The sequence below is a fragment of the Euleptes europaea genome, chromosome 2 (genome assembly GCF_029931775.1).
Source record: "Euleptes europaea isolate rEulEur1 chromosome 2, rEulEur1.hap1, whole genome shotgun sequence".
NCBI lineage: Eukaryota > Metazoa > Chordata > Lepidosauria > Squamata > Sphaerodactylidae > Euleptes > Euleptes europaea.
In genome coordinates this window covers 91,321,399-91,347,759 of record NC_079313.1, presented here as the reverse complement: position 1 = coordinate 91,347,759, position 26,361 = coordinate 91,321,399, and the positions used below count along the sequence as shown (strand labels likewise).

The following is a 26,361-nucleotide window of genomic DNA, read 5'->3' as shown; positions in this document are numbered from 1 at the left end:
TCAGCCATACAGGAGTCATAGTCCTCATTCTGTCCCAGCACACATGAGAAGGTGCTCTGCATAAATGTAAGCCAATATTTTTGTGTGTGTTGCAGGGACTTTTGCAGTCATCAGTATTATTGTGGGGAATGTCTGCCATGAACTGGCTCCCGACTATGAATTCCAGTACTTTAATCACACGGCCAAGGAGACAATGATTAACCACACAGCCATGGAAGCAGCCAGACTGGAGATCTCTGCAACATTGGCTTGTTTGACAGCCGTAATACAGGTCAGGATGCCCCTGTATGTAGAAGTCTGTAGAATGTTCAGGTGGTCTTGCATGGAGATGGACAGTGGCTGCCCCTAAACGGTACTGATGAGAAGGCAAGGGAAGACCGTATCAGCATTTTGAACAACTGAATCTATTGCTAAAAACCATTAATTGATCAGTAGGGTTTGTGGGGGTTGGGGATCTTCATCCATTTTCTTTCACAACAGTTCTTTGGCATTGCATATTGTTTGTTTGTTTGTCTGTGCCTGCATGAAACGATCCGCTGATTTTGAGGCCAAAGTATTAATGTGTGCTAAGATGAGGGGGAAAAGAGATCCAAATTCTTCACTAACTAGCAAAGCTCAGAATCATGCAATTTTGCAGTCTCCTGCGGTACTGTCTTATATAGAGTTACAGTCTTCTAAGATCATTGACTTCAGCGGACTTAGACGGGTCTAACTCTGCTTAGGACTGTTCTGCCAGGCAACATATGCAGTTGAAAAAAAATTATATATGTACAGTGCCACATTCATAGTTATAGAGTGAATTTTCATTGTTCTTAGTCAGAGAAAGAGGAATAGATGGATTTTTGTGTCCACCATATTTGGTGCTGGTTTGAGGGCCAGACTAAGGGGAATTTTTCACGGAGATTTGCTGCTGTTTCGACGCTGATTTGCGTCGGAGTCAAATTTTGGTTATTCACTGCAGAGCCGGCTTTTCCCTGATAGAGGTATAAAAGCCGCGTTATGTCAGTGGCAAACCAAACCACTTCTGAGCCGTACTTTCCAGTAGAAGCGTGTTTTGTTGCTCGGATGCCCATGAAAAAATGTTTGCTTCGCGTCTCCTTTCTCCTCCCCCAAGAACGGTGATTGGCTGGGGGAGTTTTGCGCTCGGACAAGAATACCGCCCCTTTTCCTGCCTGCCTGCCTGCCTGCCTAGAGTCCTGGCACTTCTCTCCCTCCGTCCCGGAGGCTGGCGGGCGGGCAGGCGGCACGCCTTCCCCGCCCTGGATGGGCCTTGGAGCTGGGCCCACACCTCCAAGCCCAGGGGGACGTTGGACGGACGGCTCCAGGGGGAGACTGGCGGGGCCACGCCATGTGCTCCTCGCGCTCTGGGGGTGGCAGCTCGGTCTAGGGCAGCTGGACCCGTGGGGGGGATGTTCAAGGGAAGGGGCTGTTGGCCCCTCTACCCCAGTGGGGAGGGGGATTTTTGAGAAATCGGATGGGAAAAATGTGCATCCTGAGAGCAGAAAACCCAAGGCAAAACTCCCTCCCATCACTCTTCTGAAGAGGGGCGGCCAGCCTGCTCTGGGTCTCCCTCCTCTCTATCGATGCACTGTGGCTGGATCATGGCCGGCGCGCAATCCAGGGGCTTTCTTTCCTCTTCCCCCTCCCGCCATGCCCCTCTACCCCAGTGGGGAGGGGGGATTTTTGAGAATTCGGATGGGAAAAATGTGCATCCTGAGAGCGGAAAACCCAAGGCAAAACTCCCTCCCATCACTCTTCTGAAGAGGGGCGGCCAGCCTGCTCTGGGTCTCCCTCCTCTCTATCGATGCACTGTGGCCAGATCATGGCCGGCGCGCAAGCCAGGGGCCTTCTTTCCTCTCCCCCCCCCCCCCGCCATTCCCACTTTCAGCTAAACACTTCTCTGGGTACATGGATTCCCTGCCCCCCCCAATCTTGTCTATCATTAAAGGGTAATGGGTTCCAAACCTATAGAAAATAGAGGGAAGCTTTGAGGAAAGCGCTGCTTGCCGCCCCCCCCCCCAATTTGGAATCTGACTGTTCCCAAAGCAGAACAGAGCGAGGGTGGAAGAAAAATGGAGGAGACCAGAGGGACTGGTGCTTGTTTTTTGCGCTGGGGCTGGTGAACCGCACGAGGTAATCTGCTGGGCGGAGTTGGGGTGGAGCTGGGGGCAGGCATAAACAATGAGCCTGTTGGAAGGGGAGGCCTCCTGCAAAAGGGACAGACCAAACCGTTGTCAAATACAGCGTGCTTTGTTCCCATGAAAAACCAAAACTACATCGAGATTGACAGGGATAAATCGCGGCCATGAAAAAAACATTTAAATCGTGTGTTTTTTTAGTCCGTGGCAAAACAGAAGCAAAATCTACCATGAAAAATGCCCCAAAGAGTTAGTTGGTGAACTCAACTTGAAGTTGTTCATGATGAGGATGGCTCAATGTTGGGCTCCTTCCTCCCTCCTCCCCTCAAAAGTATGCTGCAATGGAAGACAGAAATCTTCAATCTAACTCTAATTCTTCATCACACCTATGTGCAAATGACAACAAATCGGGCTCATGTATTTCCAAATAACTAGCCATGTAACACATGGTTTATTCCTGGTTTAGAATCACACACTTTGAATAAATGCCCACTTTTATACATCCTGCGGGGGAGATAAGGAGCATAGAAACACAACAATAAAAACAGGGTTGTGATTGTCATGAACAAGTTCTGGTTGGATTGTACTGTCTGAGTGCAGCCTTAGAATCATAGAATAATAGAATCATAAAGTTGGAAGGGACCACCAGGGCCATCAAGTCCAACTCCCTGCACAATGCAGGAAATTCACAACTACCTCCCCCCTCCACACCCCTAGTGACCACCCCTAGTGACCTTAGTGTGTTAAAAAAGGCAGCTCCATTCAACAGTGTCCTGTTATTACATCAGTGTTTCCTGCAGCAAACACGTAAACTGTGGAAGAAATACATGCATGTATACGCTTCTTTAAATGCCCAAGTATACACCTCTGGGAATCCTGATTATATCAGATCTCTGAGGTAATAAAGCATAAGAACATAAGACAAACCCTGCAGGATCAGACAGTGATCCATCTAGTCCAGCATCCTGTCTCACACAGTTACTCTGGAGGGCCATCAACAGGGCATAGAGACCGAGGACTTCCCCTAGTGTTGCCTCCTGGCACTGGTATTCAGAAGCTTACTGCCTCTGAATGTGGAAGTTCCCTTTAGTCACAATGGCTAGTAGCCACTGATAGACCTATCCTCCATGGATATGTTCATTCATCTATATCATCCATATTATATGGGTTTGTTTCATGAAACTGGTGTGCCATGCTGTGTGGCATGTATAAGCTACAGTTTGTTTGTCCAGTGATCTCGGACGAGTGTTCAGAAACCCAAGGAAACAAGGTTGTTAAAAAAGAGAGGACCACAATTTTATAAGAATAATTAAATTTCCACAGGATGGCCCAACTGCCTGCCTTTGTTTATTTCCTAAAACCATATGTGTATAGTTGCCAGGGGATTATAAGGTTGTGTTGAACCCATGATGACTCCATGGGTAAGGCTACTTGTCTACCTACTCTTCAAGGCTGTTCAGTCCCGCACACCTCAGGGTTTCCCTTTTCTCCAATCCACAAATTTAATTTTTTAACAATCAGGATATCAGAACCCATCCTGGTTTTCCTCTCATTGCCTTGGTCTCTCTGCTGTCTCCTCTCTCTGCCATTCAACTGCTATTCTCTAATCTTCCAAACTCTATGGTCACCATTGCTATATGCGCTCCCTTGACCTTTCCTATCCAAGTGAACCTTCCTGCATCTTCCACATTTGTCACAGAATATGTGGAATTGTTCTAAATTTCCAAGCAAGTCCCAGAGGTAACAGGGATGTTATTTCCTGGGATTAAACTACAGCTAAATACTGGTGTGTCCCAGGAATATCTCTGCCCTACTTCATCTTCTCTTACCTCATCCTACAAGCAGCAAGAGGGAGGAATTATATGCATCGGCTTTGTGCCATACTCCTACACCGGGGGAAATCCCTTTGGGAACAGTTATTCTGTTCATTTCCACACACCAGATTGTTTTCGTGTATGAACAGCAGGATGTGCCTAGGAGAGGCCCCACTCACCGTTCCATGTGACTTGTGTTTCTGTCTGCAGATATGCCTGGGATTTGTACAGTTCGGCTTCGTCGCTATCTACCTTTCTGAATCCTTCATCAGGGGCTTCATGACAGCAGCTGGCCTACAGATCCTCATCTCGGTGCTCAAGTACATTGTTGGTGTGACAATTGCATCCTACACAGGGCCCCTGGCCATTGTCTATGTGAGTGAGCCCTCAGGGACTGATGATATTATTTCCCCCCAGACACCATCTGTTTATATGAGTGTGTGTGTGTGGGCGGTGGGGGGTTAAGTGCCATCAAGTCCCTTCTGGCTTCTGGCTACCCTATGAATTAATGGCCTCCAAAACATCCTATCATTAATAGCCTTGCTGCAGTCTTGCAGAGTGAGGGCCGTGGCTTCCTTTAAAGAGTCAATCCATCTCCTGTTGAGTCCTCCTTTTTTCCTTCAACTTTTCCTAGCATTATTTATGATATAGCAATATGCAAATAAATCTGGACACATGTGAACGAGCTTCTCTTCCAGCTAAATGAACACAGACCAAGGCCTGGAAAAGCTGGTTTGTTGTATAAATGTGGTGAATATTTTAAATACAATAATGAGTGGTTTAAAATGATATGAAACACTTCTCTTCTCCTTTCCCCCCAAAAACATGAACAAATGAACTAAATATTTATGCAAATATTTATGCAAAAAAAGATCTTATTTCCAGTCAGTTGGATTGAATAAGGTTAAGAAAGCAGAAATATTAAAAGAGATAATGCAGGTGCTGCCAGAGCTCCCATAAAGGCTGAATTTTAGTACTTGTACTTTCCCCCAGTACCATTTTGCGTGATGGTAGAAGGGAAACATTTCCGGTTTAGGCTGCTCTTAAAAGTAGATGAGATTTCTCAAAGTCTTGTGACAGTAGGAAAGGGAGATACATAATAGAGAATCACTCTGAAGTCTACCAAATTTTAATTAAGGGATTAGCAGAATTAGCCATTTTGGAGTTATGAAGTTACCGTTGCCTGCTGTGAACCTCTTGAATTTTCTCTGAAGTCTCCGTTGTGTGCCATCGTTGGAAACAACAAGCCAGACTAAATGCATCCTGTCTGGTCAAGACCTACTTACAGATCCTATAATTAATACATACTGTAAGACTAGGCCTTCTTGTTGCTCCTTTGGATTATAATGTGAATTATAGGGTACTAGGCTAAATAGTCCACTCAGGTGCCATCTTTGTGCCTGGAAGAGCATAGCACACATCATGGCATTTCTTTGCTGATGTTTTAAAGATCTCTTTCAGTTGCTTTAACCCTCTTCTCCTCTTTCCTTAAGACGTTTATTGATATTTGCAAAAGCCTGCCTAAGACCAACGTGGCCTCCCTGGTGTTTGCCTTGGTCAGCACGGTGCTCCTGATCATTGTGAAAGAGCTGAATATGAAATACATGAAAAAGATTCGAGTTCCTATCCCCATGGAAATCATTATAGTAAGTAGTTCCTGAAATCTCTCCTTCCTCCAATTTTCTGAGTCCTTGAGCCTCTTCAGATGTAGAGATAAGACTCTTCAGATAGCAGAACGGACTAAAATGCTCTCAAAGAAGAAATGAATGTTGTAAGTTCCTTCTGGGTGAGATATCAACATCAAGTTCTCTGGTTCAGGATGAGGAAATTGGCATGTTTCTGATCACAGCAGACTTTCTTTGCAGCTCTTCTAAATGTTTGGATTCCCCCCCCCCAATTTGTGCTATAAATGTGTGGCGGAGAAGCCAAAAATCCTTACCCAAGCACTCCTTTTGTTGCTGCAGTAATGCAACCCTTAGACAACAATATTTAGTTGCTGGGAAGATGCCACCAGAGAGGATGATGGGTAGATCTGCCGTAATCTGGAATTCCCATTATTGTTCGTTTAATTTAATACACAGTTATTATGATTGCAATCTGTTGCCTTCTTTGTTTTCAGTGTGACATTTCTCTTTTTTCAGACCTGATAAGTGCAGCTGTAATACTGTGCTGGCCAGTATGGACAGTCAAAGCTCTATTGAGGTTTCTTAGGGCCACTGTCCTTTTAAATTTTCCTTCCTTCCTTCTTCTTCCTGCTTAGTTAATTAATTTCTGATTCTCTTGCAGTTCTCTTGGCATTTATGAATCAACTCTAAATTTTCAGTTCTTGTTTCAGGTGTAGAGGGCTTTTTCACTTTGTAGATAGGCAAAGCCACTGCTGTTTGTTTGTTTGTTTGTTGTACTACTATGTTTTTGCAGTCATCAGTATTATTGTTGGGATAAGCAGTGACTTCAGCTGAATACAGAGTAAAAAGTAGTACTTAACACCCCACTGGCAACAAAAAATTAGCCATTAATACAGGAGTAAACTGAGAGAATCACTGGTCCCAAGATAACAGGAAGTAATTAATTAGCTTAAAACAAAGGAGCAAAAAATTGCTTAGAGAAGTTAGATTCGATTCCAGTAGCACTTTAGAGACCGACAAGATTTTCAGGGTATGAGCTTTCAAAAGTCAAAGCTCCGTTGGTCAGATGTTGGGAGAAGTATAACCTTTACTGAAAGAGACATACTTCTGAAAAGATATATTGCTATGGTGAAAGATTTTTATGGCAAATACAGCACTATATGTTAAGTAAGTGCTGTTTGGAACCAGTGTTTCACTTCTGCTTGCTGTGTTTTTAAAAAAGATTTTATTTTATAAAATATAAACAGAGCAGAGAAAAAGAGAAAAAGAAAAGCCATATCCCAGCAACAATTACAATTACATCAAAGAAAAAGAAAAATATATACATATAATAAACATGTTATCATAAACAATAAACACTTCTGCTTGCTGTTGAATGCAAAAAGCAACACAAAAAGATTGTACTGTGGAACCTCCCAGGCATGCCAAACACAAATCCTTTGTGGAAAATGGCTGCGTACATGCACCCAAGAGATTGTAGCATTGATGAACTACAACCTCTGTCTTTTGTAGAATACTGTTATGAAACAATTTCTCTTCATACTTTATTTCTGGGTTCAATAAATGCTTTTAGGTTTGAGAATTGGAATGCTCATCTAGCAGTAGAAAGAGCAGCATGCTTCACCCCCCCTTCCTTCCATGCACACATGCTCTGCATATACTGTTTGTACCTTTCAGAAAAAACTATTGGGATTGTTGTAACCCACTGTGCATAAGGCAGAGAACAGCGGGAAAGCAACTCCCTGCAGCAGTTCTTTTCTTCCAAATAGCAGAAGTATTGAATAGTGGATAAATGTATTGCACAATGGATAAAAAGTAGTGGGGAGTGTATTTGTTAGTTGCCTGGAAGTGCCTTTTGGCTGTTTTCACACTATTGAGCAGGTGTCACCATCCCGGGCAAGAAAAGGTTTGACTAGAATTAAATCTTAGCAAACAAGAGAGCCAACGTGGTGTAATGATTAAGAGCGCTGGGCTGTAATCTGGAGAACCGGGTTCAATTCCTCACTCCTCCACATGAAGCCTGCTGGGTGACCTTGGGCCATTCACAGTCCTCTCAGAACTCTTTCAGCTTATGTGGAGGCAGGCAATGGCAAACCACCTCTGAATGTCTCTTGTCTTGAAAACCCTACGGGGTCACTACAAGTCAGCTGTGACTTCACGGCATGCACACACAAGATCAGATTGCAAGAAAGCAGCTCTAGATAGAAAATAGAATATGGAATCAGCTAAGACGAGCACGAACAGGATGAAAGATTAAGAGCTGAAACAGAAGATGCACAGGAAAGCAGGCTGAAAACCTTTGCTGATCTGTGGTAGTATCTATGGTGAGGCAGACCTGTGTCCAACATGAGAAAGCCCAACATGAGGCCCCCTCGAACCACTCCAGCAGTGCTTTAACTGCTTGGAGTGAATAGAAGGGGAGACATCCAAATGACCTGAAACAGCCCATCCACTGCATCTGTTTTGCTAGCTAAGCACTAGAGTACCTGTCTGAAGACCTGTGTCCCCTGTCGCATACCTGCCAGTGACAAACTGGCCATGCTAAAGTGTGACATCAAAAGCAATGGGAAGTTGTTTGTTTGCAAGCTGACAAATTGTTGCTGTTGCTCCAATGTCAACCTGCCTCCAATATATTTGCCCTCTCAGCAGCCTCCAACGTAGCAGAGGCCAGAGTCTACTGAGGTTATAGAGAAAAATGCACTGGCATGCTGAAGTTGCCTTGACCATATTTCAACAAGTCTTGGTGAAAACAACCTCAGAGAGAGCAGTTGTATCCCAAAGTAGTGAAATGTGATGAGATAGGAAGTTGTAGTAAGATGCCGACGTATCTCAGGTGACTGGGGAGGCAAGAGGCCAAAGTACGTGCTGACACCCAGGGAGTGTTTGTGTAATTATAGCTGTGGGAAATGCTAAGATTTGGGCAGACGTCTTTGGTTTCAATTTGCAATCACTCCCAGCTTTGCTGTTCTAACCTGGGAACATCTTATACCCACTTTTGTAAATGATGGCAGGGAATACAAGATACCACAAGAGGCAGAATTTAGTCTGGTTTATCAAGAAAAACTTGCAAAAGAGATGTCGGGTCCATGAGATATACAGCAGAAGACTATAAAGGACTGGTTGATGTTGTCACTACCATTGTTGGGAGTTTCCAGTGATTCGTAGAGCAATGAGATATCACTTCTGGATTTTCCAAAGAAGTGACAAGGGTTCCAGGCTGAGCCTGAGAATCAGTGGGAAGGTTGGGAGTGGGGACATGGCGGGGATGGGGGGAGTTGAGGTGATGTTGCCAACATCTCTAGCTCTAGGAATTGCCAGAAACTATGGTTTTACCATAGAGTTTCTGCTAATTCCTACAGCTACAGTTTGTTACTTCTGGGTTGTACCTGGAAGTAACATAGCAAGTAGGGTTGCCAGGTCCCTCTTTACCACCAGTGAGAGGATTTTGGGGTGGAGCCTGAGGAGGGCGGGGTTTGGGGCGGGTAGGGACTTCAATGCCTTAGATTCCAATTGCCAAAGTGGCCATTTTCTCCAAGTGAACAGATCTGTATCGGCTGGAGATCAGTTGTAATAGCAGGAGATTTCCAGCTAGTACCTGGAGGTTGGCAACCCTAGTAGCAAGGTCTGTGCCGTGGCTGTTTTTTCTCTCTCCCACCGCTGCTTGGAGCAGCAGTGGGCAATGGATCTTATAGTGGGAAGTCTATCAAACCACCTAGCTGGGAGGCCAGTTAATTATTAGACTCCAGAAGGAATTCTGCTCAAATATCTCCTTTCAGACTATTTCCATATATGTACAGAGAGCTCTTACTCATTAAGAGGAAAAGCCACCAAAACAAACACACAAACCATCCCCAGCAGTAATAACAATGCTAAAGCAGGAGGCCTGTAAAGTCACAAGCCATGTCTCAAGGCTCTGCTCCTCTTCCTGGTACCTTTTGGCTTCCCTTTGTTTGCTTAAAGTATCTGCATCCTTAGCACATGGTTTTATTCTGGATTATTATGATGGGAATTTAACAAGCTCCTCCAGGTTCCACAAACTGATCCTAGCCTCTTGTAAAAGAACTGGTTTATTTACATATAATACCTAGGGTTACCAGCTTCCAGGTGGGGCCTGGATTTTTCCCAAAGTTACAACTGATCCCAAGACTCCAGCAATCAGTTCCCCTGGAGAAAATGATAGCTTCAGAGTGTAGACCCTATGGGATATCATGAAGTCTAAAAGAAACTGAAGTCCTTCCTGAAGCACCCCTCCCCACAAATCTCCCATAATTCCCCAGGCACAGTTGGCAACCCAAAATACAACTTGGGACTATAGGTCCCAAATTGTGACAACTCCAGCAGCCATCTTAACAACTCAGTTTCTCCTTCCCAGACACCACCAGGAGACAGATGGCCTCTCCTCCAACATTTAAGTCTTTATTAACTGTATCATGCTGTGTTATCTCTTTACCACAAAGGTGAAGGCACAAAGTGCTTTTATTTGTGCTTATTTGTTGCACAACTGCTCGTTAGGCAGTCGTCCTGCCCTTCCTCTAATATGCCTGTTCAGGGCTGAGTGTTTTGGTGATTTTTTACATTTGCATTGTGAACTGACTGAAGCACAAACCAGCTTCTGACGTATGGAAAACTCCTCTCCCTACAATGCATGATGTGAGGAAAAGCTGCTACAAAGGGGTGCCGATTAACAGAACAGTATATGCAAAGCTGAGAATCCTGGATTGTGTATCATTTTCTTCACACCAAGTGGGGATTTTATGTGGAGTGCTTTGCCCGTAAGTCCAATGCAGTTGGCAGATCTGATCATGTAGGACTGTTTGTTCATTCATTTACTGTGCCATTCTAGGCAGAGTTACGCCCGTCTAAGCCCATTGGCTTCAGTGGATTTAGAAAGGTGTCACTCTGCTTAGGATGGCATTGTTATTCATTCAATATCAGCAGGGGGGGGAATCCACTTATGTGCTTATACACCACTTCCATTGGATTTCCTCCTGCATAAGTACCCCTTACCACTGATATCCAATTCTCTGCTTCACAAGGTGGAAAATGTGCTGCAAGGCTAATGTCTCTCTTATGCTTTGATTTTAGGTCATAGTAGCTACTGCCATATCCGGAAGCTTTAATATGCATGAGAAATACGACATGCCAATCGTTGGGCACATTAATATGGGGTGAGTACGTGCATTGATGATAACCTTTGTGAGAACTGCTTTTTTATAGAACAGAGGTGATTGAGTGATTCTAACTCATGAGGCTTGTTTAGGGATGTACATTTTTTCAGTTTCATTTCACAAGTTTCATTCATTTTCATTGGAATTGTTGGAGATTATTATATTCATTTTTATTCCCCGTGGAAATGCTGCTGACTCCTCTCCTACCCTCTCCCATTGTCCTTTCTGTGCTGGTGGTAGTGGTGGTTGTTGTTGCTGGGCGGCTGCTGCAGACCAGGTTGGCGTAGTGGTACTGGCTAGCCAGGTAGGCAGGCAGGCAGCCAGCCAGCTAAATAGGCAATCAGCCAATGGACAAGTGGGCAGGTGCAGAGAATCGCTCTTCTCCACACCTTCTGTGGTGCCACAGAAGAGGTGGAGCAGAAGGGACAATAAATGAACAAATGGCATTCACTCGTTTATTTCTTTTTCTGTTTATGTGATTACCAATGGTGCATACTGTGTTTGTTTTTGGTCATAATTAATTCTCATCCCTTATCTCTGTGGATTTAATAATCAACCTCTTTCTTTCTAGAATAAGACTATAATTAAGGAGTAGTTTCATGTTTAATTTCAGCATTGCAGTTAGGTGAGTGGTGGAAGCACACAACAGAAATGGAAAGGTTTTATTTCCGCTCTGTGATTTCTATCTCTGCACTTGAGCATGCGCGTACCCCTTCTCACCAGCTGTTAGTATTGGCAACCAGGCCTGCTAAAGGGGAGGGCAGGGTGCACACACAATTGGGAACAATTTCAACACAAGTTGAAACAGGGTTCCTAATTTGAAGTGGAGAGTGTTTAGCAACATCTTTAAATAGAATGGAAACTAGGGCAGCCTAAGAGTAGAAAATGTCTGCAAGCCCTGAGTCAACCCATTGATGAATTCTAAGCACATTTTAATTACTAACTACAGGCAATTACTGCTGGATGAGCCATGTGACGGGCCACACTTTGAAACTGTAATTATAATAAGCTGCATACAAGTCTACATTCCTGTGCTGGAGAAATAAATAGGAATAGATCTAGAGAATGTACTGTGTTTTAAGATGCTGCTTTATATGAAGTACACTGAATCCCAAAACAATGAGGAAACATATGTTCTTTGTAGGCCTGTGATTCATGCATTACTTCTGCAACATACTAGCTATTGCAAAGCTGCTTCTGTATGCTGGTTCCACTGTTAATGTATGGATATACATCAACCTATAGATCGATCATATGGATACTTCATATACTACCATCCCTCCTGCCTTTCAGGCTACTGATACTGACTTGCAGCCACATAATGTGAGTTGCTCATGTGATCAGGACATCCATATATTGTCTGTGCAGTGTGGTTGAGGGACTGCAGCAAGACTGTGGTTCACAGTAATAACCAGTCTACAGAGGTAACATGAATTGGGCCTTACAGGGCAATCCTAAGAGTTAACCCTTCTAAGTACATTAAAGTCAGTGAACTGAGAATGGTGTAACTCTATTTGGGATTACACTGTTAATGAAATAGAAACCCACCCTTCCCCTTGTTACTCAGTGCTGGATGAATAGTGTAGCTGAATGCCAAGGATCTCTATACCGCTTGCAGGTGGTATCACAGAAACAGATTCAAATCAGTTTAGGGGACGACTGTCCCTAGAAAACACATTCTGTTGATCAACTCTGGTTTATATTTACCATAAATATCAGAGAGAGAGACAGTATTTCACAGTGAAATTATCTAGAGGGTTTCTAGTAGAGTAAGGGATAGGTACGCACTGACCTGGATGGACCAGGTTAGCCTGATCTCTTCAGATCTCGGAAGCTAAGCAGAGTCGGCCTGGTTAGTATTTGGATGGGCGACCTCCAAGGCAGCCCAGGGCTGCTATATAGAGGCAGGCAATGGTAAACTACCTCTGAACATCCCTTGCCTTGAAAACCCTAAAGGGTTGCCACAAGTCGGCTATGACTTGCTGGTGAAAAAGGGGGGTAGGTATCTGCAGAGGCATCCAGATCATACTGCTCAGTTGGCATGATGGTAGTGGAGTTATACAGGCAAGTTATTGCATAATGTAAGGTGTTAGTGTGATTGCTTCACAGCGTGGAACTCAAGAAAAAATTACTGCAAAGCTTAGACAGCTATGCAGTGACTTGGTAAATATTGGCTGAACTGCAAGTTAGGCGTATGATGACTCAAGTCTCACAGCTCTGGGCTAAACTCTACAATGATCCTACAGGGGAAATGTTAACATTCAGGCTTCCGTTTTGTTTTGTAGAATTTAAAGCACTTGCTGTGGAGTCTAACATTTTAATGAAATGTAATGACCTCAGCATCTTTGCAGTTCCCTTTAACATTGCCATTATTCCTTGAGCACATCGCAGTTGGCAGCTATATTGTTCTACACAGCTCACTGTTATCTTTACAGGAAGAAAGTTAATCTTGCTTCCATATCACAGTCCTCTGAATCTGGCTTCCTTTTTGTCTCCTTGATTCGCTGACTACCTGACCTTGTTATTTCAATTCTAGCTTTCCTGCTGCCACGCTGCCTCAGGTAGGCAAATGGAAGGACATGATCGGCACAGCTTTCTCACTTGCCATTGTGGGCTATGTGATCAACTTGGCCATGGGCAGGACTCTTGGCACCAAGCATGGCTACGATGTGGACCCCAACCAGGTAACATCCTTTGGCTCCTAGAAGAGAAATGTAAACAGGAATGAGCATCTAAAAAGGTCATCGAAAAAAGTCTTTACTGCTATTTCCAGAGTTAGGGTATGATGACCCTGTAAGGAATTGTACTTGTAGTCTCTGAAACACACCCATCCACACTACCATGTGCTGAACAATGAGCCATTTTCAGTCATTACAATGTTCGAGCTCAAATCACATGTAAGATGAGATTGGGCTACCCAAGGGTTGCCAACCTCCAGGTACTAGCTGGCGATCTCCTGCTATTATAACTGATCTCCCGCTGATAAAGATCAGTTCACCTGGAGAAAATAGCCGCTTTGGCAATTGGCACTAAGGCATTGAAGTCCCTCCCCTAACCCTGCCCTCCTCAGGCTCTGCCCCAAAAATCTCCAGGAATTTCTCAAATTGGAGCTGGCAACCCTAGGCTACCCACAATCCTTTCGAAACGCTCAGTTACCATTTTATGTAAACAAGGCAATGCTTGCATTTTCAAGATTTGGTACACACAAATGCATACTCATGACAAATCTTCGTTTCAGTTTGTGCATACTGAAGCAATAAAATATGCACATTGCCCTATTCACACAAAATGGCAACCACACATATTGGAAGGATTGCACACAGCGTGATCTACCCTTACATGTGGTTTGAGCATCAAAATTGCAATGATTGAAAAGGGCTCCTGGCTTCAGGTCATTATGACATACATTGCTAAGCAAAGAGGTCTGGAGGCTGAGGGGGTTACCACACTTTGTATTCCCAGCGATGTAAAGAGTTTGAAAATGTTGTAAAAAACTGTGAGCTCTTGACCCAAAGAACCAGAAATCACCACAGAGACAATTAGATTCCAAGCAGATGGCTTTTACTGGTCAAATAGGCAATACAGTGCATTGAGGATAAGATGACAGCTATGAGTTGTCTTGCTCGTTAGTAGGAAATATAAGGCAGAGAAACGGCGGGAGATTACAAAGCATAAACAGAGCATTACTTCCCAGGAGTGGCGTTCCCAGGCTTTGGTATGTGAAGCCGTCCTTGAAGTCTGGACGGTTCAGCAAAGGAACGAGAGGAAACATCTAAACCGAGATAACAGCCTGACATCCTGCTCCCCTTAAGGCCCCCTCCCATCCGGCAAGGGGGCTGATCTGTCTGGGTAGGTATTGTGAAAGGCGTTGACGAGTTTGGGGGCGGAGACATCCCGTGCGCGAACCCATTCGTCATAGGCAGGGGGGAAGTGTTTCCAGCGGATCAGGTATTGCAAGGCCCCATGGTGTATGCGGGAATCCAGGATTTTGGAGACTTCGAAATGTTCTTCCCCCCCCCACCATTATGGGCTGTTCAGGAGGCGGCTCCGGGTGCCATTGCGGGGAAGCAACATGGGGCTTTAGAAGGCTGATATGGAAAACGGGGTGCACACGCCTCAGAGTTTTGGGGAGAGACAGTTCCACCGTGACAGGATTTATGATGCGGATGATGGGAAATGGGCCAATATATTTAGCATTGAGCTTATGGCACGGACGGGTGGAGCGCAGGTTCTTGGTGGAAAGATATACCAGGTTACCCACTTGCAGGTCCCCACCGGGGGAACGATGCTTGTCAGCCTGCACCTTGTATTTGCGCTTGGCTCGGTCAAGGTTGCTAACCAGCCAGGGCCATGTGGTACGGAGGGTGTGTGCCCAAGAGGCAATATCGGCATCTCCCTCCCCCTCCAAACCTTCTATTGGGGTGATAGGACCGAAGTCCTGTTGAGCCAAGGTGGCTACCGTGGTATCCTTTGTACAATCCGCAAAGAGGAGAGCCGTATGGATAGCGACCCGCTTGGCTTCAGCTGTTCACCATGCACTTACTCTATGGCGACAATTCCTGGAAGGGTCTAAAGTCCCCTTCGAAGTTTGGACCGATCACAAGAATCTAGCCGCCCTCACAGGAACCCATAAGTTATCCGCGAAACAACAGCGTTGGGCAGAATTCTTTGCTCAGTTTCGTTTTGTCCTGAAGCATGTCCCAGGAAAACAAAACGTTCTCGCAGATGCTCTCTCCCGGTTGCCTCAATACCCGGCGAAACTCGATCGGCCAACCAACTCTTTATTTACGCCCGCACAAAGAGAAGTCACCGGCGTGCAAACTTTCGCTGGGGCAGCGTCTGGGATCGAGTTTGTACAGCCAGTACGGGTAGGGCTTCTCTTTGTGCGGGCGTAAATAAAGAGTTGGTTGGCCGATCGAGTTTCGCCGGGTATTGAGGCAACCGGGAGAGAGCATCTGCGAGAACGTTTTGTTGAGCCAAGGTGGCTACCGTGGTATCCTTTGTACAATCCGCAAAGAGGAGAGCCGTCTGGATAGCGACCCGCTTGGCTTCAGCTTGACAGCTAGCTGCATCGGGTACCATCGCTTTAAAAGGGTTTTTGGATACCACGGCTTATAAATGGTTGGAAGACGTCTTCACAGCTAAAGGGGCCAAACAAAGTGCGAACAGAATTTTTTATAACATTTTCAAACTCTTAATATATTGGTGGGAATACATAGAAAGTGCGAACAGTATTTTTTATAAGATTTTCAAACTCTTAATACATCGCTGGGAATACAAATGCGGTAACCCGAGTTACAACAGTCTCACAGTGGTGAGGCATTTGCATACAGCAGTGCACCATACCAACTTTTCTCAATATGACCACAAACATCAAAAACAGGTGTGATATTCATTGGGTGTGTGAAAAAGCACACAGAGAGTAGATAGGATCTGCCGCATGTGAAGCACTATCCCTGTGGAGGTAGTTGCTGTGTGGAGTTATTTAGAAGATGGTTGTAACAGCACTAGCCGTAATTTTTGTGTCTGTTCTCCTGCTGTGGTCTTGAGTTCTTCCTGTACACAAAGGCTGTGCTGATTATCCCCATAATACCTGCTTGTCAACTGCAAATTGGCTCAAAAAATAATCCAAAGCAACTGCAGAGGGACTATATTTGGATATTTAGCAATTAGTTCAAGTGATTATCTTGTAACAGACTAAACAAATTCCTCTGAGGAGCTCAAAATTATGCAATCTGAGAATGCCGTCTATCACATGGCAAAGACGGTGTGCCCTCCTTTGCTACCACTTGTACAACTGTGGCTTTTAAATAACAGACCCAGGCAAGTGGGCCACAGGTTATCTCTTTCCAATCTTTCCCTGTCTCCTGCTTCTGAATAGATGACATTATCAGATTAGTCTTGTGATAAAGAGAAACCTGGCTATATTTTCCTGGCCAAGCATTTGCGATTGAGTCACGTGTTCTACAGATATGTACACCAGAGAATGCCAGGCTATTTCTGGAGTGAGCAGGAGCCTTACTCGTGGGGTGGGAATGAGCCTTGGGAGACGGGAAGGCAGCTCTGCAGTGTCGGGGCCGGCCACCTTTGCATGAGTCATGGATTAATGCCACCTTCGCATGCGGAGGATGACAGTGTGACTGTTCGACCTACTTCTTGCACCCTAGCAATTGCTGCCAAATGAACCTTACTGTAAGGGTAAAGTCATGATGTGTGTTGTCATCTGCACTGACTAGCCCGTTCTTGTTGCTTCCATAGGAAATGCTGGCCCTGGGCTGCAGCAACTTCTTTGGATCGTTTTTCAAAATCCATGTGATCTGCTGTGCTCTTTCTGTGACCCTAGCTGTGGATGGAGCTGGAGGGAAATCTCAGGTCATCTTTGGTTTATTTTATTTTTCTACTTACCATTGGAGATTTTGTTAGAGGAACTTGGGGGAATATCTTAGGTGTTCCCTCTGGCCAGGGAACCCTGAGTATTTATTTATCGAGGTTATGTCTAGGCCACTGATCCCCACTATAGTGCTCACTAGTGTGTTTCCTGGTAGCAATTTGCTTTCTCCCCAAGGACAGAATAGGAGGTGGTTTAGAAGGGCCCAGGAAGCATCATCTTAATGTCTTCAGGGTAGGGTTGCCAACCTCCAGGTGGTGGCTGGAGATCTCCTGCTATTACAACTGATCTCCAGGCAACAGGAATCAGCTCCCCTGGAGAAGATGGCAGCAATTGGACTCTATGGCATTGAAGTCCCTCCCCTCCCCAAACCCTGCCCTCCTCATACACCCGCCAAAAATCTCCAGGTATTTCCCAACCCGGAGCTGGCAACCCTACTTCGGGGACATCTTTATGTCTTCAGGGAGTATCCATTCAGAAATGTTTGCCTCCATTTCAGGAGGATGCTTGACTCAGAAGCTCCTAACATTTTGTGAAATCTCCCAACATTTTGTGATTGGACTCAATACCTATAGCATCTGTTTTGTTATTGGTCTCCTCATGGCAGCCATTTTATTATAGTATTCACTAGCTGTTCTCAAAACTCCAAAAGGACCCACAGGTTCAACTACATTGGGGACTCCTTGGTTTTAGCTAGAACTATTAAAATATTACCCAGTGGAATTATTTGTACTGAGGGCTAGAGATATAAAACAAGGAATTATCAGTGATTTTACTGAACTGGGGAATGTCGTGTCATATAAATAGGCATAAAATCATTATAAGTTAATATTGTGGAATATCCATCTCAATAATATGCATTGCTGTTATTACCCAAAGGTTGGCACATCTCTGGAAAACCAGGAACAATTAAGATGCTAACATTTTGTAACTTCCAGTCACACTGATTTTAAATTGGGCCAACTTCAGAACTGAAAAATTCAGAATATACCCATTTTTCATCTGCAGTTCTGGCACTGTTGCCAGTCCTTGCAGTGAATGGGGTTGCCTGAGCTTAAGATGTGGCAATACTGGATGGATCACAAGCAGGGTTTTGCATCACTGTGGTAGAAATAGCATCCTGCACTAGCCAAGTGGAGCAAGGTTATGGTCCTGTGCCCCACCTGACATAAAAGAACTACAGAGGCCCATGCTTAAACAGGCACTGACTGCAGCTCAGAACTTGTGTTCGATATCCAGGAGTGCTTTGGCCTTAGATTTTGCCCAGGGATGTTTAATTCACTTAGGGCCAAACTAGATGTGATGGCATCCTCATGGTTGCCATGGGGACACTGCTGCCATTTTAAAGCAATTTAAAAATGCTGTGAGGGCCCAATCCTGATCAGTCCTACAGTGCAGTGCACTGAGGCACTCTTGTTCTTTGCCCAGGTCTTATCAAGTGCTAAAATGGCTGCAGATCCTCCCCACAGCTGTTTCAGCTCTTAAGTCCTAGAAAAATGTTTGCCTTTGTCTGTCCCTCCCTCCCAGTTTGCATGACTACTTGTGATCAGGGGATGTAAATAAAACATATGCATCTATGCCTAGCAAGGAGCATCAAGCAACAGATTAGTTCAAGCAAACAGGGCCCTGCTTATATAGGATCAAAACCTGATCCCAGTCTGTGACCCACCAATATGATTGGAATAAACATTTTGGAAAACTAGATCAGTCAGCACAATCCATTTAGGTGCCAATATCTGTGTAACTCTACCAATTGGAGAGCATCCCTATTAGTTACATTCTCAGCAGACTCATTCTTCCCCCCCCTCCCCATTTCCCTGGCTCTGTGAACTCTAAGCTCCAGGTAGGTGCTAGTATAATGCATAGATCCAAAGATTACCAAATAGTACCAAATGTTATTTCCCCAAGTCAGTGTAATGATGATGTTAATTAAAATGCCCTTTTCACTTAGCTAGTTGATATACTAATATCTGAGTGCAAACCTTTAGTGCCATGTTGTTCTTTTACATGAGGGTGCCTAAAGAGAAAAACAGAAGATAGTCATGTACAAGTGGGTTCCATGTTGCAAGATGAAGTTACAGGAACAGTCCTGTCTCTAAAAAGAGTGAAGAGTTTGACTAAAAGAACTAGGTCCAATGTAAGATACTGTATTAAGGAAAAATTATTCCGCTGGAACAATGTGGCTACAAATAGCCTGATCCAAGGGTTCCCAAAGTGGTGTCCATGGGTGCCGTGGTGCCAACCAACACTTTTCTTGGCACCCACAAAGTATTTTTTAGAAAGTAGCTAGGGCCACGGCCTGACTGGCTATTGGAGATCTGATTGGCTGTGGAGGTTTTTGCAAAGTTGTTTTGGCAGCAGCTGCTACCACAGCACAAGTACCTTCACTGCATGACTGAAGGTAAGCTATGTGTATGCAAGAAAATATTTATAAACAATATGTACATTTTACAAGGCATCCTGTTAATCAGAGCCTGAAATGTTAAAGTTACTATTAGAACTATGCGTGACCTCACTTCCTGACATTTTGTCATTGACTCCGCCTCTTGTGGCAGCCATTTTGTGATGGGCTCCGCCTTCTGTGGCAGCCATTTTATGGTTGCTCCCACCACTCTATGTCAGAATTCCAAAGAGTGCCCATGAGCTCAAAAAGGCCCATAATGGAAAGACAATTAAAAGCACAGACTTCACTGAAGATAAGAGGCAGAATTATGACAAGAGTCCATCTTTTACCCCGCTGCCCAGGTCATCAGATCAGCTTATCTATCCTTTCCTGGTCCTCTCATTGACTGAAAGCCTGAATGTTCATGACCGAGTTCTCCTTGTGATAAGTTACTTTTCTCCCTTCAGGTGGCAAGCTTTTGTGTGGCAATTGTCGTGATGATAACCATGCTGTCTTTGGGGACCTACCTGAGCCCTCTTCCTAAGGTAAAGAGTAAGCCAGTAAGATCTGTTTAGGAAAATGTTTCCAGGTAGTGGGCTCTGTTGTTTAGTATTAGAATTAGATTATTTCTCTTCCATGGTAATATTTACACCAGAGGCTTAAATTTATTTTAGTGGTCATTCCCACTTCCTTTGGAAATCCTGGGAACTGACAATTTATTATATGAGCTAGGAATCTAATATAATTCGCAGCTTAAAAACACAGATAACAATATTTGCGGGGGGGGACAATGGCAGTAAAAAACTAATATATAAATGAATACAACAGATACGTTCTATGATTTTTAATTCACCCATTTCTAACCAAACCAGATTTTGGGGGCAGGCAGGAATTGGTCAAATTTCAGAAACTCTTATGCAGGCTGGCTTTTGGATATCAGATATAAGAAAGATTAATATTTCCTTAAAGCATAATGCTCTGCTTCAATTCAATAAGGCTGCAATCCTAAGAATACTTACCAGAGAGTAAATCCCATTGAACTCACTGGAACTTTCTTCCATGTAAAGAAGCTTCAACTCAAAAGCTAGAAACTAGAATGAAACTAGGCAAATGGACAAAAATATGTTAGTTTATGGGCTTGGGCCCCAACCTCGATGGCCCAGACTAGCCTGATTTCATCAGATCTCAGAAGCTAAGCAGGGTTGGCCCTGGTTTGTGCGTGGATAGGAGACCACGAAGGGATTCTGGGGTAGTTATGCAGAGGAAGGCACTGGCAAAATATCTGTTAGTCTCCAGCCTTGAAAACCCTACTGGGTTACCATAAGTTGGCTGCAACTTGATGGCACTTTACACACACATACAGGCTTGGACAAAGGAAAATGGAAGAAGATTTTGTGAATTTGAAGGCGAGTCTTTAGTTTTGGGGAGGGAAGGCAGCATGGTGTAACCCAATCTCATCAGATCTCAGAAGCTAAGTAAAGTCGGTAGTTGAAAGGGAGACCACCAAGAAAGACTCTGCAGAAGAAGGCAATGGCAAACCACCTCTGTTTCTCATTTGCCTTGAAAGTCTTTTGCTGGATTTGCTGTAAATCGGCTTCAGTTTGACAGTAGTTTACACACTTTAGTTTGGGTTCTAGTTGACAGCAAAGAGAGCAGAGTCTGTTTGTTGGTTTTTGCCATCTTCTGGGCATAGGAGTAGGGGTCACTGGGGGTGTGGGGGGGAAGTAGTTGTGAATTTCCTGCATTGTGCAGGGGGTTGGACTAGATGAGCCTGACTTTGCCAGTGAGTTTTATCTCATCTGCAGGGCCATGTGACATTGGCCCGGCACACGTTGCAGCTCCAAGCACTTTCCTCCTGTTCCATCCTGGCCAGTCCAAGCAGCAGCAGCACGAGTGTGAGGAGCATGTGCTGTCACTCCTGCCAGGTCCAAGCTAGGCTCCAGAGGCAGCATCACTGACGTCTGCCTTGGATCCAAGTGGCAGTGGCACATGAGGCGACAACAGGCCCTAGCCATGCCTCTTGTCTCTGCTGGTGCTTTGCTTGAGGGTGAGCTGGCCTCGCCTGTCTGTGATCCGGATGTGCACTTAATTAGGTACTGTGGTAGAAAGACGGAACCGTGCTGTACTGTATTATAACTGTTCCTTTTTAAAATACTACAATATCTGGCTTACAGCTTGCTTCTGTAGTAATTGCATCTGTTGTAGCAAAAACAGGCATTTGTATTGGGACACCTGTACTTGGGGTTTTCCCCTCAATCCATTTTGATTTTGAGTGATCTTTGCTACAGGCTGTTTTGGGAGCCCTGATAGCTGTGAATCTGAAGAATTCTCTGAAGCAGCTGACTGATCCTTACTACCTCTGGAAAAAAAGCAAGCTGGACTGTGTGAGTGTCTTATATCATGCCACATATTGTGTGTGTGTGGGGGGGTGGAACCTCAAGTTATTGATCAGTATAGGATGAGTTTGGTCCAACATCAGCATGAAGGCTAAATAGTGTATGAGATTTATGTAAGCTTTCTAACCAAGTGTTTTGTCTGTTGTACTTTCTCATGTATGAAATTCTTGATGGAATTTGTCAAAAGAATTGGGTTCCTGTGAATTGTAGGAACTTTTGTTTAAACAAATTCCCAGTCCACGTGGAGAAATATTTAAACATGTTTCTTCTTGCAAAAGAAAATAATGCAAATTTTATAAGAAGTCAAAAGCCAAATTCAGGAAAAGGCAGCAAATTTTAAAAGATTCATGTTCAATATATGGTATTGCACATGCCATCTGATAGAACTTATATTTCCTTGTGGCATATATTTACAGTTCCCTTGCTGGAGTTTTGAGTAGATCATGAATTTATTCTTTTTGCTTGAAACCAATACATCTAAGTACTGTCATGGTTGGTGCATGTAATACATAGACTTGAACAATGATTAGTATTCTTAAGATCTACTAAGATGCGAATTACCTTTATGAGCACTATTACCAACAATAAAACTAGCCCTATCTTATATCTAGAAGTCCTGAATTCAGGGGAATTCCCTCAGGGGAAGAGAAATGCTCAGAAAAATGTTAAGGGTTCCAGACACTAGATGATGTAAAGGTCACTAATAGAAGGGCCATGGAAGAACTGCAAATATCTTGTCATCTGATATTTTGTTTGAACAAGATTTATGGCAGTAAATTATATTTGCATCAATTGGGCTAATTCACTACAAGTTTCTCCAGAAACTGCTTTATCAGCCAAAGAGTAATACAAATTGTCCAGCCACAGATGTGAACAGCTTTCTTAAAACACTATTCAAATAGTAGGCAAAGCAGGGTGATATATTGAGGTTGTGAGCATGTGCTCATATCAAAAAAGCGTATGAGTGGCTACCGGTATCTGGATCCGTCCATCTTCTCCAGCATCGTATTGGGCACAGAGACCAGTCAGATGCCCCCAGAAGGTCAACAAACAGGGTCTAGATGCCAAAGCCCCTCCTTTATTGTTGCCCATCGGCACATGAATTCATATAGCTTCCATTTCATCATTGTGGCTAATAACCTTTATATCGTTGCCAATTGCTCTGGAGAAAAATGTTCTGTCCCTTTAATGGAGGCTTTAAAGGCGGTTATTCATCAGGTGGTGTCATTTACCTCCATGCCACGAAATTTTTCATCTACCCATTTCCACATATTAAGCTTCTGTTTAAAGGACAGGGTCTGACCAGTTGGTAACTCTATAACTTTGGATAGACCGAATTTGTCCCGTCTCATTTTAAAGCCAGCTAAACCAGTGTCCATGTCTATATCCTCCTATGGCAGTGAAATACACAAGTTAATTATCTCTTTTTCTTTCTTTTGCCTTCTGGATCTACTGCCCATTGGGTGTTTGCAAATTCTATTATTCTGGGAGAGGGAGAAAAAGTTCTCTCTATCCACTTTCTCCACCCCACTCATAATTTTATAAACCTTTGTCATGCCCTTTCAGTTGTCTTTTCTTTGAAAAGCTCAAAACCCCTTAGTCTTTCCTTGTAGAGAAGGTGTTCCAACCCTCTGATAATTTTGGTTGGCCTTTTTTTCTACCTCTTCCCTGTATTATCCTTTTAAAGACCCAGAACCAAAAATGTACACTGTATTCCAAATATGGCCGTACTATAAATGTATACACTGGCATTACAATACTGACTCTTTTGTTTTAAGTCCCTCTACTAATAACCCCCAGCACAGAATTTGCCTTTTTTTTTTAACCAGTACCATACACTGAGTCTATATTTTCATTGTGCCACTCACCATGACCCCAAGATTTCTCTCCTGGCTGGCCACCATAAAGTTAGCTTTTTTTGCCACATTGTTGCCCACTCATCCACTTTGGAGAGATCCTTTTTGAGGTTTTCTGAGTCAGCTTTGGTTGGCGCCTACTTATTTCATAAGAATTATTGGTATCCTCCATAAACTTGGCCACTTTGCTGCTCGCTCTCAACTCTGTATGATTTATGAACAAGTTAAAAAACACAATATCAATCCCTAAGGAACCATATTGCTTACTTCCCTCCATTGCAAGAACTGTGCATTTACTCCTACTTTCTGCTTCCTGTTGATCTGAAACTGGCTAAGCCACGAGAAGGCTAAACTACCCTGTCCTTTTATCCCATGACTGCTAATTTCACTCAGGAATGCTTGTCAAAGATGAACTGAGTCACTGGCTCTTTTCTGTGAGATGTCAACTAGGGGATCAGACTGCTGTAAACCCCTTTTCTGATAACGTCTCTGCCGCCTTTCTGGGGGGGAATCCTCACGTGTGGTGCTCATTTTGCAGTTCTTCTAAGCATCTTGCAGACAAAAGTGTCTTTCTTTCAGATTTTTTTCTTAGCAAGGTTGGAAGGCGAGAACCTTCCTTCCGCCAAAATGAAATGTATATTTAAGGAATTTCCAAGTGTGGTTAGATTCTGCATTAGAGACCAGATTCTGCAACATAGATGTCATGTCAGCCCAGTCACAGAACTTCATTCAGCGTACAGCCATGTCGGCCTGTGTTTGCAGCCGGTCGTCCAGGTGTCGACAGCCCTCCCTCCCCCTCTGCAGTGCAGGGCAAGGAAGTGACCTGCTGTGTTTTATGTCTTTCCACAGATGGTCTGGGTGGTGAGCTTCCTCTCAGCCTTCTTCCTGGGTTTGCCCTTTGGACTTGCTGTGGGAGTCGGGTTTTCCATCCTAGTGGTGGTTTTCCATACCCAGTTGTAAGTATTATCTTGGAAATGATCTGTAGTGGAAATGCACAAGGGTAGGCATTTTCCAAATTAAAACATACACACATACACACATGTTTGGGTCAAAATTTGAAAGGCAGGTGTGAACGGCAGCTCCTGGAAAATGAAAGTACCAGTCCCTATTAGTAAATAAATATGTCAGTTTAAGATAACAGCTACCTACTATACCATTCCCATGAATATATTCTTCAGCTGATTCAAATCTGAAGGTATTTACGTCACACATAACAACACCTGTTCATTTTGTTCTCACATCTATTATACATAAAGAGCAATCCACTCACTGCTGTCGACCATCTCAGGATAAAAGATAAATGGGCTGGGAGGAAAATGTTTCCATCAGTGGAAGGCAGTGAGGTAAAGCAGAAAAGTGGGCAAGATTTAGCTCCCCTTTCCCACATGCTGTTTTTTTGGGTAAAATATAGACACCCATCCCACCTGCTGCATGCACCAGTGGGGCAAACAGACATGGCTATCCCTTCATGAAGAGTTTGGCCTTGATGACATGATCCCTGGTGTACCTGCATCAAGCTCCTAACCCAGCCAGACCTAGACATGTTTTTGTATGACCCTAACTCTGTAGAAACAAAAAGCAGACTTGAATTACCTTCAGAATGAAGAAAAACAGCATTGCATTTACCTGTAACTGTTGTTCAAGTAGTCCTCTGTGCAGGCACACATGGAAACTGTGCATGCTCAGACTGGCCTGCACATGCACAGTTCCCCATGTGGGACTGCACAGAGGCCACGACAATGAACTGCATGTATTCAAGCTTCCACTTGCATTTTAATGGTTGGTAAAATGGCACAGACTTGGGGCAGGGTGTCGGAAGTCAACCTGCACCTGCTGGTTGCTGAAGCCGGGCTGGACAAAGCAAAGAGAGAGCAACAGCAAGCAGGAGAGCTAAGTCTTTGCTTCCTTCTTGCTAGCACTGACCACATTGATGAGCATATATAGTCTCTATCTACCTCATTCATGCACTCCTCAGTGTAGGCTTCTCTCACTCTCACTCTGCTTTGTTGATGCCCTGCTTGGACAAGCAGCTGCTAGAGTCCCTCCTGAGGTTCCTAAGTTCTGTGAGGAACCTCCCAGCCCTTGTTGCCCAGATACAGTCAGTAGAGAGTTGCAGTCCACATATTCCCTCATTATGAGGGTTATGTATGAATCAGTTGTTCTTCCCCTGTGCTAGGAACCCTGAAAAACTACCTGTGCAGAGGCATCCTTGAACTCAGATCCCCACATTTACTTTTGAAGTAGTCATCCTGATGAATGTACCCATCTTGTGACAGTTGTTATCTATTATGAGGTTAAAAGTTTGACAGCCAACAGTCTTTTTGATGTTCTATTAATTCTCACCACATGGGGGTGTACTCCTAAAAAAAACCAGTGTGTGAAATTTTGTTACCTACCATATTTGCAAGACAAAGGTTTTCAGTGCTAGTGAATAGTGAATAGATAGAAATGCGTGGATGACATCTTATGATCAAGAAGATGAAGATTTGATTGGACAGCTGTTGTTTTTAATGTACTAGACTATTTATTAAGCAGACACACCCTCCCCTCCTTCCCTTGGCAGTTCAGCCAGGAACATGCTGATTGTGTCTTC

The 26,361-nt window shown here is 44.0% G+C and overlaps 1 protein-coding gene across 1 annotated transcript in view; it reads left to right on the top strand.

Moving 5' to 3' along the window:
* The window catches only part of SLC26A9 (solute carrier family 26 member 9), a 73,708-nt gene that overhangs the window by 30,863 nt on the left and 16,484 nt on the right, over positions 1-26,361 (top strand). The window contains exons 5-13 of the mRNA XM_056867725.1: positions 96-271; positions 4,163-4,327; positions 5,446-5,598; positions 10,663-10,745; positions 13,282-13,429; positions 17,004-17,117; positions 19,984-20,061; positions 21,805-21,900; positions 24,618-24,724. Coding sequence (XP_056723703.1) covers positions 96-271; positions 4,163-4,327; positions 5,446-5,598; positions 10,663-10,745; positions 13,282-13,429; positions 17,004-17,117; positions 19,984-20,061; positions 21,805-21,900; positions 24,618-24,724 — 1,120 coding nt within the window. The remainder of the gene's footprint in view (positions 1-95; positions 272-4,162; positions 4,328-5,445; positions 5,599-10,662; positions 10,746-13,281; positions 13,430-17,003; positions 17,118-19,983; positions 20,062-21,804; positions 21,901-24,617; positions 24,725-26,361) is intronic.